The 16673-nt window shown below is 41.8% G+C and overlaps 1 protein-coding gene across 5 annotated transcripts in view; it reads right to left on the reverse strand.

Moving 5' to 3' along the window:
• LOC122548353 (misshapen-like kinase 1) overlaps positions 1-16673 on the reverse strand; it is a 298781-nt gene that overhangs the window by 71441 nt on the left and 210667 nt on the right. For 3 of the 5 annotated variants that reach the window (XM_043686894.1, XM_043686890.1, XM_043686889.1), the window contains exons 14-15: positions 15329-15415; positions 8918-9130 (exon numbers count right to left, since the gene is read on the reverse strand). In XM_043686894.1, the coding sequence (XP_043542829.1) occupies positions 8918-9130; positions 15329-15415 (300 nt within the window). The remainder of the gene's footprint in view (positions 1-8917; positions 9131-15328; positions 15416-16673) is intronic. The other 2 variants (XM_043686892.1, XM_043686891.1) reach the window with 1 other exon arrangement.

The raw sequence follows: 16673 nt of genomic DNA on the forward strand, positions 1-16673 counted from the left end.
TTTTGATAAGGGATAGCATTACAGCTGTGCTAAGGGAGGATATTCCCAGAAATACATCCAGGGAAGTTATTTGAGTGGAACTGAGAAATAAGAAAGGGATGGTCACCTTATTGGGATTGTATTATAGACCCCCTAATAGTCAGAAAGAAATTGAGAAACAAATTTGTAAGGGGATCTCAGCTATCTCTAAGAATAATAGGGTGATTATGATAGGGGATTTTAACTTTCCAAACATAGACTGGGACTGCCATAGTGTTAAGGGTTTAGATGGAGAGGAAGTTCTTAAGTGTGTACAACACAATTTTCTGATTCAGTATGTGGATGTACCTACGAGAGAAGGTGCAAAACTTGACTTCGTCTTGGGAAATAAAGTAGGGTAGGTGACTGAGGTGTCAGTGGGGGGATCATTTTGGGGCCAGCGACCATAATTCTATTAGATTTAAAATAGTGATGGAAAAGAATAGATCAGATCTAAAAGTTGAAGTTCTAAATTGGAGAAAGGCCAATTTTGATGGTATTAGGCAAGAACGATCGAAAGCTGATTGGGGGCAGATGTTCGCAGGTAAAGGTAAGGCTGGAAAATGGGAAGCCTTCAGAAATGAGATAACAAGAATCCAGAGAAAGTATATTCCTGTTAGGGGGAAAGGAAAGGCTAATAGGTATAAGGAATGCTGGATGACTAAACAAATTGAATGTTTGGTTAAGAAAACGAAGGAAGCATATGTAAGGTATAGACAGGATGGATCGAGTGAATCCTCAGAAAAGTAGAAAGGAAGTAGGAGTATACTCAAGAGAGAAATCAGGACGGCAAAAAGGGCACATGAGATAGCTTTGGCAAATAGAATTAAGGAGAATCCAAAGGGATTTTACAAATACATTAAGGACAAAAGAGTAACTAGGGAGATAATATGACCCCTCAAAGATCAGCAATGCAGCCTTTGTGTGGAGCCGTAGAAAATGGGGAAGATACTAAACGAATATTTTGCATCAGTATTTACTGTGGAAAAGGATAAGGAAGATATAGACTGTAGGGAAATAGATGGTGACACCTTGCAAAATGTCCATATTACAGAGGAGGAAGTGCTGAATGTCTTGAAACGCATAAAAATGGATAAATCCCCAGGACCTGATCAGGTGTACCCTAGAACTCTGTGGGAAGCTAGGGAAGTGCTTACTGGGCTCCTTGCTGAGATATTTGTATCGTCAATAGTCACAGCTGAGGTGCTGGAAGACTGGAGGTTTGGCTAACATGGTGCCACTGTTTAAGATGGGTGCTAAGGACAAGCTAGGGAACTATAGACCGGCGAGCCTGACCTCGGTGGTGAGCAAGTTGTTGGAGGGAAGCCTGAGGGACAGGATGTACAAGTATTTGGAAAGGCAAGGACTGATTAGGGATAGTCAACATGACTTTGTGCATGGGAAATCATGTCTCACAAACTTGATTGAGTTTTTTGAAGAAGTAACAAAGAAGATTGATGAGGGCAGAGCAGTAGATGTGATCTATATGGACGTCAGTAAGGCGTTCGACAAGGTTCCCCATGGGAGACTGATTAGCAAGGTTAGATCTCATGGAATACAGGGAGAACTAGCCATTTGGATACAGAACTGGCTCAAAGGTAGAAGACAGAGGGTGGTGGTGGAGGTTTGTTTTTCAGACTGGAGGCCTGTGACCAGTGGAGTGGCACAAGGATTGGTGCTGTATCCTCTACTTTTTGGATGCGACCATAAGAGGTACAGTAAGTAAGTTTGCAGATGACACCAAAATTGGAGGTGTAGTGGACAGCTAAGAGGGTTACCTCAGAATACAACAGGATCTTGAGCAGATGGGTCAATGGACTAAGAATTGGCAGATGGGAGTTTAATTCAGATAAATGCGAGGTCCTTCATTTTGGGAAAGCAAATCTTACCAGGACGTATACACTTAATGGTAAGGTCCTAGGAAGTGTTGCTGAACAAAGAGACCTTGGAGTGCAGGTTCATAGCCCCTTGAAAGTGGAGTTGCAGGTAGATAGGATAGTGAAGAAGGCGTTTGGTACGCTTTCCTTTATTGGTCAGAGTATTGAGTACAGGAGTTGGGAGGTCATGTTGCGGCTGTACAGGACATTGGTTAGGCCACTGTTGGAATATTGCGTGCAATTCTGATCTCCTTCTTATCAGAAAGATGTTGTGAAAGTTGAAAGGGTTCAGAAAAGATTTACAAGGATGTTGCTAGGGTTGGAGGATTCGAGCTATTGGGAGAGACTGAACAGGCTGGGGCTGTTTTCCCTGGAGCGTCGGAGGCCAAGGGGTGACCTTATAGAAGATTACAAAATTATGAGGGGCATAGATAGGGTAAATTGACAAAGTCTTTTTTTTTGGGGTTAGGGAGTCCAGAACTAGAGGGTGAGAGGGGAAAGATATAAAAGAGACCTAAGGGGCAACTTTTTCAGACAGAGGGTGGAATGTGCATGGAATGAGCTGCCAGAGGAAGCGGTGGAGGCTGGTACAATTGCAACATTTAAAAGGCTTTTGGATGGGTATATGAATAGGAAGGGTTTGGAGGGATATGTGCCGGGTTCTGGCAGATGGGACTAGGGATATCTGGTCAGCATGGACGGGTTGGACCGAATGGTCTGTTTCCATGTTGTACATCTCTATGACTCTATGAATGAACAACTATCCGAATGAAATAGTGCCCGCCCATCTCATTCAGATAATCGAGGCCCCTCTGTAATGATATCAAGCTGACAGGTCTGTTGTTTCCTGGGTTACCCTTTGTCCCTTTCTTAAACAATGTTGTCACATTAGTAATCCTCCAGTCTACTAGGACTAATCTTGCATTTAGGCCTGGAAAATTTCTGTCAACATCTCCTCAATTTTCTCAGCAATCTAGGATGCACCACATGCAGACCTGGCGACTTCTCTACTTGAGAGTGCTGCCTGCTTTTGTAGCACCTCTTCTTTATCTGTCACTATACTGCTCAATTGCTCAACACCCATGTCCTCAATTAGGTCACTGTCACCATCTTCTAATTTGGTAAAGACAGAAACAAATTATCCATTTAGTACCTCTGCCATACCCGTTGCTTCCATAAGCAGGTTAACCACTTGTCCCTTATGGGTCTCACTCTATCTTTCATGAATGTTTTACTATAAATATTTTTGAAGAACATTTTACGATTTCTTTTAGCACAGCCTGCCAACCTTTCCTCATGTTTCCTTATTTCAGGCTAAGCCTCTCTCCTGCATTTGAGATACTCTTCCCGATTTCTATAGGTATGGCAATAGGTATTGCAACCTATCTGTCTCCCTTTTAAAATTCTCATGTTTTACATCCATTGTTTTACCAAAAAACGCATTTACAATCAATGTGCTCCAGATCAACTTTTAAACCCCTAAAATCTCCCCTTTTCCAGTCTGGGATCTTACGCATTAACTGATTCTTATCCTTCTCAAACTTAATATTGAACCTTAGGATGTTACAATCACTATGTCCCAAATGGTCCCCCACTGTACCGAGGAGCAGATGGCAGACAGATTTTGGAAAGGTGCAGAAGTAACAGTTGTTGTCATGGGTGACTTCAACTTCCCTAATATTGATTAGAACCTCCTTAATGCAAATAGTTTGGAAGGAGCAGATTTTGTTAGATGTGTCCAGGTGGAATTCCTAACTCAGTATGTAGACAGGCCAACCACAGCAAATATTGGATTTGGTGCTTGGCAACAAACCAGGTATAGAGTCAGATCTTTTGGTAGGACAGCAATTCGGTGATAGCGATCACAACTCCGACATTTACTATAGTCATGGAGAGGGAGAGGAGCAGACGGTATGGGAAAGTATTTAGTTGGGGAGGGGGATTTACAATGCTTTCAGGCAGGAACTGGGGAGCATAAATTGGGAACAGATGTTCTCAGGGAAATGCACAACAGAAATGTGGAGGTTGTTTAGGGAGCACTTGCTGCGAGCGCTGGATAGGTTTGTCTCACTGAGGCAAGGAAGGGATGGTAAGTTGAAGGAAACTTGGATGACCGGAGATGTGGAACATCTGAGGAGAGCGTGAAACAGGCTGATATGCTCAAATAGGTTGATGTTGAGGAGGATGTTTTGGAAATTTTGAAAAACATGAGGATAGATAAGTCCCCTGGGCCAGATAAGATATTCCCAAGGTTACTACAGGAAGCGAGGGAAGAGATTGCTGTGCCTCTGGCAATCATGTTTGCATCTCACTGACCACTGGAGTAGTACCAGGTGACTGAAAGGTGGCAAGTGTTATCCTCTTGTTCAAGAAAGGGATAACTCAGGGAATTATAGACCAGTCAGTCTTAAGTCAGTGGTGGGCAAATTATTGGAGAAGATTCTGACAGACAGGATTGTTAATTATTTGGAAAACCATAGTTTGATTAGAGATAGTCAGCATAACTTTGAGGGGGACAGGTCATGCCTCAAACCTTATTGAATTCTTTGAGGATGTGACAAAACATATTGGTGAAGGTAGAGCAATGGACATGGCATATATGGATTTTAGCAAGGCATTTGATAAGGTTCCCCAGGGTAGGCTCATTCAGAAAATTAGCAGGCATGGGATATTGATAAACTTGTCTGTCTGGATACAGAATTGACTGGCACATAGAAGACAGAGGGTGGTGGTAGATGGAAAGTCTTCAGCCCGGAGCTTGGTGATGAGTGGTGTTCCACAGGGATCTGTTCTGGGACCTCTGCCCTTTGTGATTTTATAAATGACTTGGATGAGGAAGTGGAAGGGTGGGTTAGTAAGTTTGCTGATGACACAAAGGTTGGTAGAGTTGTGGACAGTGTTATGAAGTTGAAGGTGTGTCCTGTACCTTGAATAGAGTGTGCGGATGGTGTTCTGCAGTGAGTTGACAAGCACCCATCATCTGACTGGATGGCAGTCCCAGAGTATACCAGAAAATTGAAAACATGTAACATTTAGTTGTGAAATAGATACCCAAGTTGGTTGCTGTTTTGACAATAATTCAAATTTAACCAGTTTAAATTATGCCCCTGGTTACTAAAACCTAATAGAGTTTGAATTTATTGTTTTGCCAACATCAAACCAATGAGACAATCCAATGTTGGAGATGTAAAAAAAAAGCAGGCATTTTCAAAATCAGAACAATTGCCATCGAGAGAGACACCCAAGTCATTGAAATATCAAAGGTACCTTTTCATATGAAACATCTTCATAGTAAAAAGCAAGCTGACGGCGCAGGGAGATCTTCAGCCGGAGAAAGAAAGACACCAAATGCATTTTGAAATTAAGTTGATATAATTTTAACAAGTATTTTACTGCAACAGTGTATCGTTATAGAGCTGGAGGCAGGCAATAAACAGTTGAGAGAAAGTGGGGCTTAGAGTTGTAAACACTTGTTGTTTAACATTCACTTTTAAAGAATAAATTGATATTATTTTCTTTAAATAATGGAACATGGGAGTTTTCTGTCACTCATATTTTAACAGATTACGAGGCGAGGCGAGCTTTTCTGTGTGTTTAGTTTAATTAACAGAGGGGTTCACCTCTGTGTCATAACAATGGTGTGGAGGGCTGTTGTAGGTTGCAACAGGACATTGACCGGATGCAGAGCTGGGCTGAGAAGAGGCAGATGAAGTTCAACCTGGAAAAGTGTGAAGTGATTTAGTTTGAAAGATCAAATTTGAATACAGAGTTAAAGGCAGGATTCTTGGCAGTGTGGAGGAACAGACGTATCATGGGGTCTACACCTACAGTTGCCACCCAAGTTGATCGGGTTGTTAAGAAGGCATATGTCATATTGGCTTTCATTAGCAGAGGGATTGAGTTTAAGAGCCATGAGGTTATGCTACACCTTTATAAAGCCCTGGTTAGACCACACTTGGAATACTCTCTTTAGTTCTGGTCACCTCATTATAGGCAAGATGTGGAAGCTTTAGAGAGGGTGCAGAGGATATTTACCAGGATGCTGCCTGGACTGGAGGGCATGTCTAATGAAGAAAGGTTGAGGGAGCCAGGGTTTTTCTCATTGGAGTGAAGGAGGATGAGAGGTGACTTGATAGAGCTGCACAAGATGATGAGAGGCATAGATGGAGTGAATAGCCAGAGACATTTTCCCAGGGTGAAAATGGTTATCACAAGGGGGCATAATTTTAAGGTGATTGGATGAAGTTTTGCGGATATGACAGAGGTAGGTTCTGTGGTAGGTGCGTTGAATACACTGCTAGCTGTGGTAGTAGAGTCATTAGGGACATTTAAACATCTCTTGAATATGCACATGGATGATAGTAAAATGAAGGGGATGTAGGTTTGTTTGACCTTAGGAGTAGGATAAAAGTTCGGCACAACATTGAGGGCCAAAGGGTCTTTACTGTGCGTATTATTCTATGCTCTAAGTGACAAGCAAAACTATATCATTTACAAAATACCTTGCAAGAACTGTAACAAACACTATATTGGACAAACAGGAAGAAAACTAGCCACCAGGTATATGAATATCAACTAGCCACAAAAAGATATGATCCACTCTCACTAGTATCTTAACACACAGATGAGGAAGAACATCACTTCAACTGCGACAACACATCCATCCTAAGACGAGCCAAACAGAACTCCTGGAAGCATGGTATTCCAACTGGAACTCTATCAACAAACACATTGACTTGGATCCCATTTACCACCCCCTGAGAAAAAGAACAGGAAATGACATCACCACAGGTAATGATGCCATCAACCCAAGGAAACCCAAACACAAACACAAATAAAAAAATAGGCTACACAAGTGCTTCACCAGAGGCTCACTGATGATGTTACCTCATATGGTAATGAAACGTCTGAAAACAAACCTTCCAGCTCAGCGAGCAAACTTACATCCAGAACGTCAACCTGAGCTACAAATCTCAAAACTCGCGAATACTATGAGGTTTTGGGTAAAGGGCAGGGAAGTGGACATGAGGAGATCAGATTAGCCATAGCCCTATTAAATAGCAGAGTAGGCTAAAGGGGCTGAACGGCCTACTCTTGTTGCTATTTCTTATGGTCAGAAGATCCAGGCCAAAAGCAAGTGTATGGATTTGATCACGGATTTGTCAAGATCTCACTGAATGGCAAAGCAAGCCCAAAGAATGAAATTTTCGAGGAGAAAGTGAGGACTGCAGATGCTAGAGATCAGAGCTGAAAATGTGTTGCTGGAAAAGCGCAGCAGGTCAGGCAGCATCCAAGGAGCAGGAGAATCAACATTTCAGGCATGAGCCCTTCTTTAGGAATGAGGCATTCCTGAAGGAGGGCTCATGCCCGAAACGTCGATTCTCCTGCTCCTTGGATGCTGCCTGACCTGCTGCGCTTTTCCAGCAACACATTTTCAGCAAAGAATGAAATTCCTCATTTCCTGAGGTGAGAAGAGGCCAGTGTGCTATGTTAAATGAGGACAGACCCTACAGACCAAATGTTTCTAGGATGGGAGTTGTGTAATATATGGTGAAGCAGCTCCTATTGGTTGGGATGAAAAATAACTTCAACAGACATCCCTGGTTAGGCGCCTCAGCTCATTAATCCCACTCTTTCCAGAGTATATATGCGACCTCCATTATTAATCTCTATCGCTCTGTCAAACAAGTTTCCCAACAATCTCACTTTTCATTGATATTGAACAATTCACTTTTCTTAACAGGTCGACTGCCCCAGGATTAACACTCCCCTCACCACAACTCCATCGCAAAAACTTGTCTATTAACATGAGGAGATGGGAAAAGGGGTTTTTGCTTCAATCTTTGAATGTTCTAAATATATTACAAAGTTCTGTCCACACTGTTCAAGGTGACCTGAAGGAGCTGCTGAGGTAGATGGAGAACCAATAGTTGCCTGTGGAGTGCTGGACAAAAGGTCAGAGCTTTAAAAAGCTAAGGTGGGCCCATGCAATGGTGATGCTTAAAGCAATTCCTGACACAAAGTGAAATGGAAACCTGGACCTCTCTCCTCACAAGGAATTATTGAGGCTGACAGGTTATCTGAATAAATCAAAACTGAGAGTGTATAACCTTTGTCAGTTGAAGTGTATTAAGAGCTATGGAGCAAAGGCCAGTAGATGGAGTTACGGTACTGCTGAGCCATGGTTCAACTGAATGGAAGAACAAATTTGAGTAGCTAGATGTTCCTCCTCCTGTCTCTATGCAAATAGCAACCTCACTTTAAATCATATCTATCATTATTCTGAGAACCACAAAATCCAAGAGCAAAAGTATGCCATTTGGCCCATTGAGTTAGCTCTGCCATTCATTGAAATTGTGGCTGATCTGATAATGCTCTACTTTGTTTCCCTCACTCTATAACCCTTGCTTTCCTTAATATTTAAAAGCCAATCTCAGCTATGAATACTTTAATGGCCAAGCCTCGACAGCCCTCTGCACGTAAAGAATTCCACAGCTTCCCAACCCACAGAGGAAATTCCTCATCTGTCCTAACTGGCCAACTTTACTCTGAGATTATGTCTTCTGGTCCTAGACTCTCCGACAAGTGGAAACAACCTTTCAGCATCTATCCTAACAAGTCCCCTAACAACTTTAAATGCTTTAATGAAGTTGCCTTTCATTTTGCTGAACTGCAATGAGTACAAGTCCAATTTACCCAATCTCTCCTCAATTCCTCCATGCCAAGGATCAACCTCGTGAATCTCCTCTGGACTGCCTCCGATATTTTTCCTTGGATAAGTGGCCCAAAACCACTCACTGTTTTCGGTGTGGTCTAACCAGTGCCTTCTATACTTTTACTAAGACTTCCCTATCTTAAACTCCACTCCTCTTTGAATGAAAGTGATAATTTCATGTTCCTTCTTTATTACCCACTGAGTTTTATGCATTCTAGCTGGATGTAACTTATGCATGAAGACTCTAATAATTTAATAAACGAACAACCAGCATAATTTATCCTTCCAGTACTTTCTAATGAGTTACCTCCTTTGCCCAGGCTGGCTTGTCAGCTGGATTCACATTTTTATTGTAATAGTACAACTGCTTCTTTTCTTGGGGCTGCTGCTGCTGCTTTTGCAGCTGCTGTTGCTGCTGCTGCTGCTGCTGCAGTGACATGAGGAATGCATGCTCTTGCTGTAGTTGCCTCTGTAGTCGCTCAGACTGCCGCTGTTCCTCCAGCTGCTTCCGTTTGTATTCCTGCAAGAAATGCATAGGGAAACTTGTCAGAACATCGGCCAGCTACTTGGTCACACATTCAAAAGCAAAATGTAAAAGCTGGACGGGAACGCATGAAACCCAAGCAGAAACAAAGATGCGCACGTAAGTGCAGTGAGCAATGACAGCACGCATTTCTTCAGCCCTAATGAGCAGCCGGGTTGCCCTTATCAGCACCTCCAGCATTTGCAATCTTGCAATGCTCTGTCACAATAATGCAAAGCCAACAAATGAAGATGCTCCAACATCAAATTGTTTTAAAACTTATACTTGAGGTGTACAACGTTGCTGACAAAGCTGGCAGTGGTGTTGGAACCTATTTCTTGACAGTCCACGTTACCATCTTAATTTTGGTTCTTTTGGGATACAAATAAGTGACTTGATAAGTCACGTCCAAGAGCACTTAAGTGTGGAACTAGAGTTGACAGTTTGGTCAGAACTCTACTTTGTTTGAGAGGAGAGTCACATATAGGCAAAGGTATAGCTGGCCATTAAACTTCCTTGAAGAATGGATTTGGTTGAGATTTTGTGGCAATATTAATCATGGGGTAGCTGTTGAATTATCAGCGTTAGACTTTTACTTGGAGTAATGTACTCATAGCTTTTAAAAAATATTCAAATATCTAAGCTGCTGTGGTTGGATTCAAACACTTTTTTTGGATCCCCTAACACAATCAGTAAAACTATAACCAGTTAACACCGTTTGCCAATAGATTGATTCTACAAACTGTGAGACCTTATCAAAGAAAACAAGCTCTGCTTTTAACAAGGAGCTTCGGTTTATGCAAATCAAGAATCCAGTGCTTCCAAGAGTTATAACTATGATCAGAAACCAGGTATCACCACATGGATGACTGAGACTCAGAGCAGAGATGCCAATCTCCCACCATGAACCTCATACTGTGAAGCATTTTCTTTTCAATCCGTCACATTTAAAATGCAAACAGCTGTTTCTCCACCACATGCACACTTCCTCAGCTTATTGGATCAGCAGGCAATTTTTGCTATTCCTATTCTATAAATATCACTAGGTATCAGGGTAAAATGGCCTAGGGAGATTTACACCCATGGAATTGGCCTGCCTACAAGTGGAAGAAAAATCTGATCTGTGGTGCAATATTTCAGAGTTACCAACATTAGGCACTTAACATATGGGAAATCAAAGGGAGGGCACCAATGTCCTGGCTTCCTCGGCCAGTCACACAAAATTATAACACCTAGCCGCAAAGAATATTTGGTCAGCTGACCAAAGTCTTGGGAATAGAAGTAGGCCTTAAGGAGCATCTTGAAAGAGGAAATGGGATGGGGGTGGGGTGGGGAGGAGGAGGAGGAGGAGGAGGAGGAGAGAGGTGGAGTCATATGGAAAAATAGAGTGAAGGCATTCCAGAACTTGGAGTCTCGGCGACTGAAAATACTATGGTGAAGTGATTAAAATTTGGGATATGAAAGAAGCTAAAATCAGAGGTCAGTGATCTTGTACATTTGTATGGCTGAGAGGAGGCTGCAGAGGTTGAGATGGACAAGGCCTTGGAAGGATATGAAAACAAGAATGGAAATTTTAAAACGGAGGTGTTCTTCAATCTGGAGCAAACGGATGTCAATGAGCACATGGGGTGACAGGGGAATCAGGATACAGCCAACAGGTGTAGTTTATAGAAGTTAGAATGTGAGCAGTCAGCTGGGAGTGCAGAGGAAATGATTGATTCCTGAGATAGCTAAGGCACAAATCACGGTTTCAGCAACAATTTAAAAGGCATCTGGATGGGTATGTGAATAGGAAGGGTTTAGAGGGATATGGGTCAAATGCTAGCAAATGGGACTAGATTTATTTAGGATATCTGGTTGGCATGGACGAGTTGGACAAAAGGATCTGTTTTCATGCTGTACATCTCAATGACTAAATGAACTCAAACAAGCTCATTAAGGCGACATTACAGAAGTGGGCACGGTTTGTCACAATGATGGCACAAATATGAGGTTTGATAACAACTTTCAAGAATGAATTGCATAAATACTGAAGGGGAGAAAGTCGCACATGCACAGGAGAAGGACGGGTAAATGGGAACGGATGGCTCTTTCAAGAATCCAGTTCAGATGTAATGGGCCTAATGGCCTCTGTCTGTGCATGATTACTCATAGAACTTGTGTACCTGAGAGGGACAGAAGCAGAATGACAAAATACCGATTATGATAGACAATGGGACAATTTCATTGCTTCCATCCACTGTGTGAAAGACTGTTTATAGCCAACTTCAGTTTGTATCATCTGTGAATTGCTGTACTCTGAGAACATCCCTCTCAAGCTACAGTACTTGACAGCCTAACCAAACACTCAGTGCTGCTGCACACAAAACCACTGCTGCACTTTGCTATGCAGTAAGCAAGCATTTCTAAAGCACCTCTAAAGCACACAATGCTCCAAAATGCTTCAAAAGGAGTACTGCCAAACAAAACTTGATATTGAGCCACATAAAGAGTGCAATGCCATTTTAAACAGTGCTGAAGAAAAGGAGATACAAACCAAAAAAACTGCGGATGCTGTAAATCAGAAACAAAAACAGAAATTGCTGGAAAAGCTTAGCAGTATCTGTGGAGAGAAATCAGAGTTAAGATTTCGGGTCCAGTGACCCTTCCTCAGAACAGTTCCAGCAATTTCTGCGTTTGTTGTTGAAAAATAGGAGAGAAGGGTCCAGGGGCGAAGTAGTTTAGAGAAATTTCAGAGCTCAGATCCCAGCTGCAATGAAATTTTAGTTGTGCAAGTTGGGCAGAATTGGAGGAATTCCAAAATTGGAAAGTTGTAGGCGAGAAGAGGCGACAGACAACAATGGTGGCGGAACAAGGCATGTTTACAAAGTAAAGTAAGGTTGAGACTCTGGAACTAGCAGATCAATTTAGTCAGGTTCTCTTACCTAATTCACACAGGTTCAATATTAGGTGCAATAGCATAGTCTTTTAACAAGATCACTTGAAGAACCTAATACGACAGCAGGAAACAGGGTTTGACCTCCAAGATTAGTTAGTGAATTTACAATCTGTCTACATAAAAGTTGTTTTTGTTTCTCAGCAATAAATTTCAGGTCAGGTTTGATGAAATATATATAAACATTTTTTTTGTCATCAGGTCATCGTGTATATATGAGCATGAAAGCTTTGGAACCAGTCAGTATGTCTAGATCTATTGCCAAAATGAAGCCATTCTGACCCCACAGAACTCACTGCTACATATTTATCTACTCACAGGATGAAGTAAATGTCCTTAATGGCTTCAGTTCATTTAGGGAATGTGGGGTTCACTGGCCATTTATTACTCATTCCTCATTGCTCTCGAAAAGATAGTGCGGAGCTGTCTTCTTGAACCTCTACAACCCACGTGGCGTCTGTGAACTCACAATGTCGCTAGGGACAAGTTCCACGATTTTGACCCATCACTATTAACAGAACACCAATGGTGCACGGCTTGGAAGGAACTTGCAAGTAGTGGCGTTACTATGTATCAGTTACCTTGTCCTTATAGATGGTAATGGCTGTGGGTTTGATATCTAGTTTTGTTAATTTGTACTGAAGCATTAATTTTATATAGAAAAAACAATGGTCAAAATAAAAGTCAGATAAAAGACAATAATGATGCTTTTACAATAAATATCCTCAACAGATGCTTGATGAACATGATCCAGCATTTACAAATATGTGCCAGTGATAGCTGATGTCTGAATATCAACATTGCATCACTGGCTAAACAACTCCTCCTTCCCAGATGTTATGGAGTTAACCAACCTGGACAAACCTCCACTGTGCTTGACTTTAGAGTATGGATGGAGTTGATGCATATTGATCGTGTGGTTAAGGGCAAACATTTACGCTGTAGCGGCGATGGATTTAACTTTCTTTTGCCCAGGATTCACCGAAATCCACTTTAGTGGACATATAAACCAAGGATATGGAATTGTCCTGTCAACTCTCCAGGGTGGGTCGAGACTAAACTTACGAGTATCTGAATGATATAGTGACTTGAACTATCAATTTAAGTACATTTCCTTTATTCTTGGAAGGACTGCGTTATAGTAAAATATTTTTTAAAATAGAGAAAGGTAGTTAGAAACAGAAAAATAAACAAGTTTGCATCTTTTATTTCTTTTTGTTACTGTTTCATGGGTTGTGGGCACTCCTGAAAAACCTGGCATCAGTAAATCAGTCTATCCCTAACTGCCTTCTGCTGTGGGCCTGGAGTCACATGTAGGCCTAAACAGGCCAAGGACAGCAATTTTCCTTGCCTGAAGCACATTTGCAAACCAGATGAATTTTTACAATTAGCAGTGATTATGTGGTCACTGTTAGACATGATTTTAATTCCAGAGTTGACTGTATTCAAACATCACCATCTGCTACAATGGGATTGAAACTTATGCCACAGAGCATTAGCCTGCGCTGTCGTACTAAGCCTACTGACATCATCACCATTTAGCCTTGAGTTCAAAGCTAGTGTTGCGCGGACACACATAATACTTGCTCTCCAGGTTCTTTTAATGCTTCGTATCAAATTTAAAATGTACACTACATGAAATGGGATGTACTCTTTTAGGATTTGGAAGTAAGTTAGCACAGCATACAGTTCAATAAAGCATTCCTCACATAAATCTTCAGCACTCAAAGTTGGGGAAATGGGGGGAAGGTGGTCAGGAAATATTGCATTTTTCATCACAAAACAGCATGCATTGATAGAATTCCAGAAAGGAGGCAGATCAACAATCATAAGCATGCTTGATCCAAATTCAATCCAGAGTCAAAGTGAATCCAGTGCCCCATCAAGGCAGCTTTGTTTCTCCCCATCTTCAGAACAATTCTCCACCTGAAAAGAATACTTCACCTTCTTTCGGTCTCCCAGTGCTGCCCACCTATACAGTGGATGAGGGCAACCCGCAAAAGCAAACTGCTCCCAGATCTCTGTCGTAGGTGCCCCACATCCAACAGTATGGAGGAAAGATGATAACAAACCCAAATCTTTTGCCCTCCCTCTGACCACATTGCTCCCAACAAGCCTATAGACAATTGGAAATCTAACACATGCGAGGAGAAACCGCATGCAGGAAAAGGATGTCCTAACAATGCAGCAGAGATTTATCACGCTAAACCTGTTGCAGCATCATGCTGCCACCGAGAGGGCAAATATTCACTTCAGACTCATTCCAAATTCAGTCCATTTGCACTCCATGCCTCATGCAAATAGGTTGCTGATTTGGATTTAAACTGAACTAAAAAGAAGAAATAAAAAATCCAGTGCAAACAGGGTTCATAGTGCACTGGTTACTAGGACAATCTGCAAGAGGCTACACAGACACATACAGAGGTATAGGATAGAACACTGAAGGACTGGACTTCTACTGAGATGGAAATGGTTCAAAGGGGTCATTCAATATTTATTTTACAAGAGTACGTAAGAGTAATCCTGAGGTGGGCAGAGTGGAAAGGTAGGGAGGTGAGGAGGGGAGGGGTGGAGTGGGAGTGTTGGGCAGAAAGAATGTCCAAACCTGTATATACCTTGCCAGTTAGCATGTCGACAAAAGGACCTAACAATAAAAAAAATAAAAATCATTCTCAAACACATAAGAGGACATGATAAGCCCATTAACTTGCAACTTGTTTTTGCTGGAGTGATCACAACATGGAGGGATTGAGATTAGTTTGAGGACACGAGAAGCCAAGTTAACACCAAGGTCACTCAGCATCCCACCCACTTCAAAATGGTTACGAATGCCTGCACCAGCATGAGTGTACCTCCTCCTCACCTTCCAATGCCACCTGAAGCCCAAAAACATTTATGGAACAAGAACTCATCTAAATCTGTTCCTTTTCATAAATTGCTTTGAGGTGTACCCAAAGACACGTATTAAACTGGGAAACATTCAGAATATTGCAACTCTCGATCTCAATGATCTGAGGTTATGATCACAGCCGTTTATAATTGGAACTATATTTTCTGGGGCAGTGGGTTGGGGGAAAAGGTTCAGATAGGTTAGAGATAAGGTGTTGGGTGGGGGAGGGAAGCAAGAGGAGAAAGGAGGAATCAGAAAGGAAAACACCCTGGTTACTCCTGTGAAAATGTTGCATGACCCCTCTCCGGGTTAGGAGCAGACACCTTGGAATGATATGAGCGGATGAGGATTTGCAGCCTGCACCATTTACCAGAAGCAGAGCCTGTTCCTGCAGTAGCTGCTGTTGAAGAATCTCTAACTGCCTCTGCTCCTCCTCTAATTGATGTCTTATGTACTCCTGGAGACAGAGAACGCAAAATGAAGCACAGGTAAAGAAAAAGGAAACAAGTCAGAAAAAAAAAGTCACAAGTAGCACAACTCCTACTCCCAGATACAAAATAGCCAAGATTTCTGAAGTAAAATTTGAAACAAATAGAGAGTGTGTGTGTGTGTGTGTAGGAAGGAAGGGGCTGAAGCTTAACCCAACAGTTTTATTGAGAAATTGTTTCAGGTATTCTCCACACAGCACATTATACATAATATTGGACAATGAGGGCACTCAAATGAATTTGCCACACCAAGGACTGAACAATGAAAATGGAGCTCAAGGCTCTACATCAAACAAAATCACACTCATTGTCTTAATGCCATGTTTTCCAGCATACAATTCACTGTCAAATTATGCAGAATGAAAAATCTTGAATATCTAGAAAGAAATTGCATATTTGCAATTACATGCAGAGTGCACAGGACTGGACTAACTGGATACCTTGTTCAAGGGGCAGCACAGGCACAATGGACTGATCAGTGTTCACTCAGTGCTTAGCACACATTGCTGCACAATCCTGTCCTTTTACCTACCTCTTGGTCTCAAATTTGCCAAGGTTAGCCAAGACTCAGTTGATTGTTAAGAATAAAGCCTTTTGCATTCAAGGAAGGGTTGAGACAAACACTTCTGAGGTTAGATTGGAGTGAGGTCTTGTGACACTGCATCAAATTGGAAAACTTTAAATACAAATAGAAAATGCTGGAGAAACGCAGAGGGCCTGGAAGCATCCGTAGTGAGAGAAAGAGGGTTGAAATTTTGAGCTGTGTCATATTGGACTCGATGTTAACCTTGTTTATCTCACTACAGATGCTGCCAGAGCTGCTGGGTTGCTCTAGCATTTTCTACTTGTATTTCAAATTTTCCAATTCTAAAAAATTCCAATATCTATTGATCTATGTAATTACAATGCTTTAAAATGTAATAAGCTGGAATAAAAACACTTTCAAAACCACACCTAAACTTTTGAATTAGTCATGTTTAGCCAACACTGCAAGAAGCTTCAAAGCCGTGCAAACACACACTTACAGGACTAGCAGAATGAGTAACCAAGGATTCCTGTGCCACTGTCAGAATTTTGTCGAGGAGTATCATGTGAGGGAGAGAGAAAGACAAATCCTCTGAGCAGGAGGGCAAAGAGTAGTATGTGTTACTTGCAGCACTTCCAAAGAAGACGGGAAATGAGGGGTAGTGTGTGCAACCAACTGCTGAACAAGTACGGTGAAGGCTC

Source organism: Chiloscyllium plagiosum, unplaced genomic scaffold (genome assembly GCF_004010195.1).
Source record: "Chiloscyllium plagiosum isolate BGI_BamShark_2017 unplaced genomic scaffold, ASM401019v2 scaf_52, whole genome shotgun sequence".
Lineage (NCBI taxonomy): Eukaryota > Metazoa > Chordata > Chondrichthyes > Orectolobiformes > Hemiscylliidae > Chiloscyllium > Chiloscyllium plagiosum.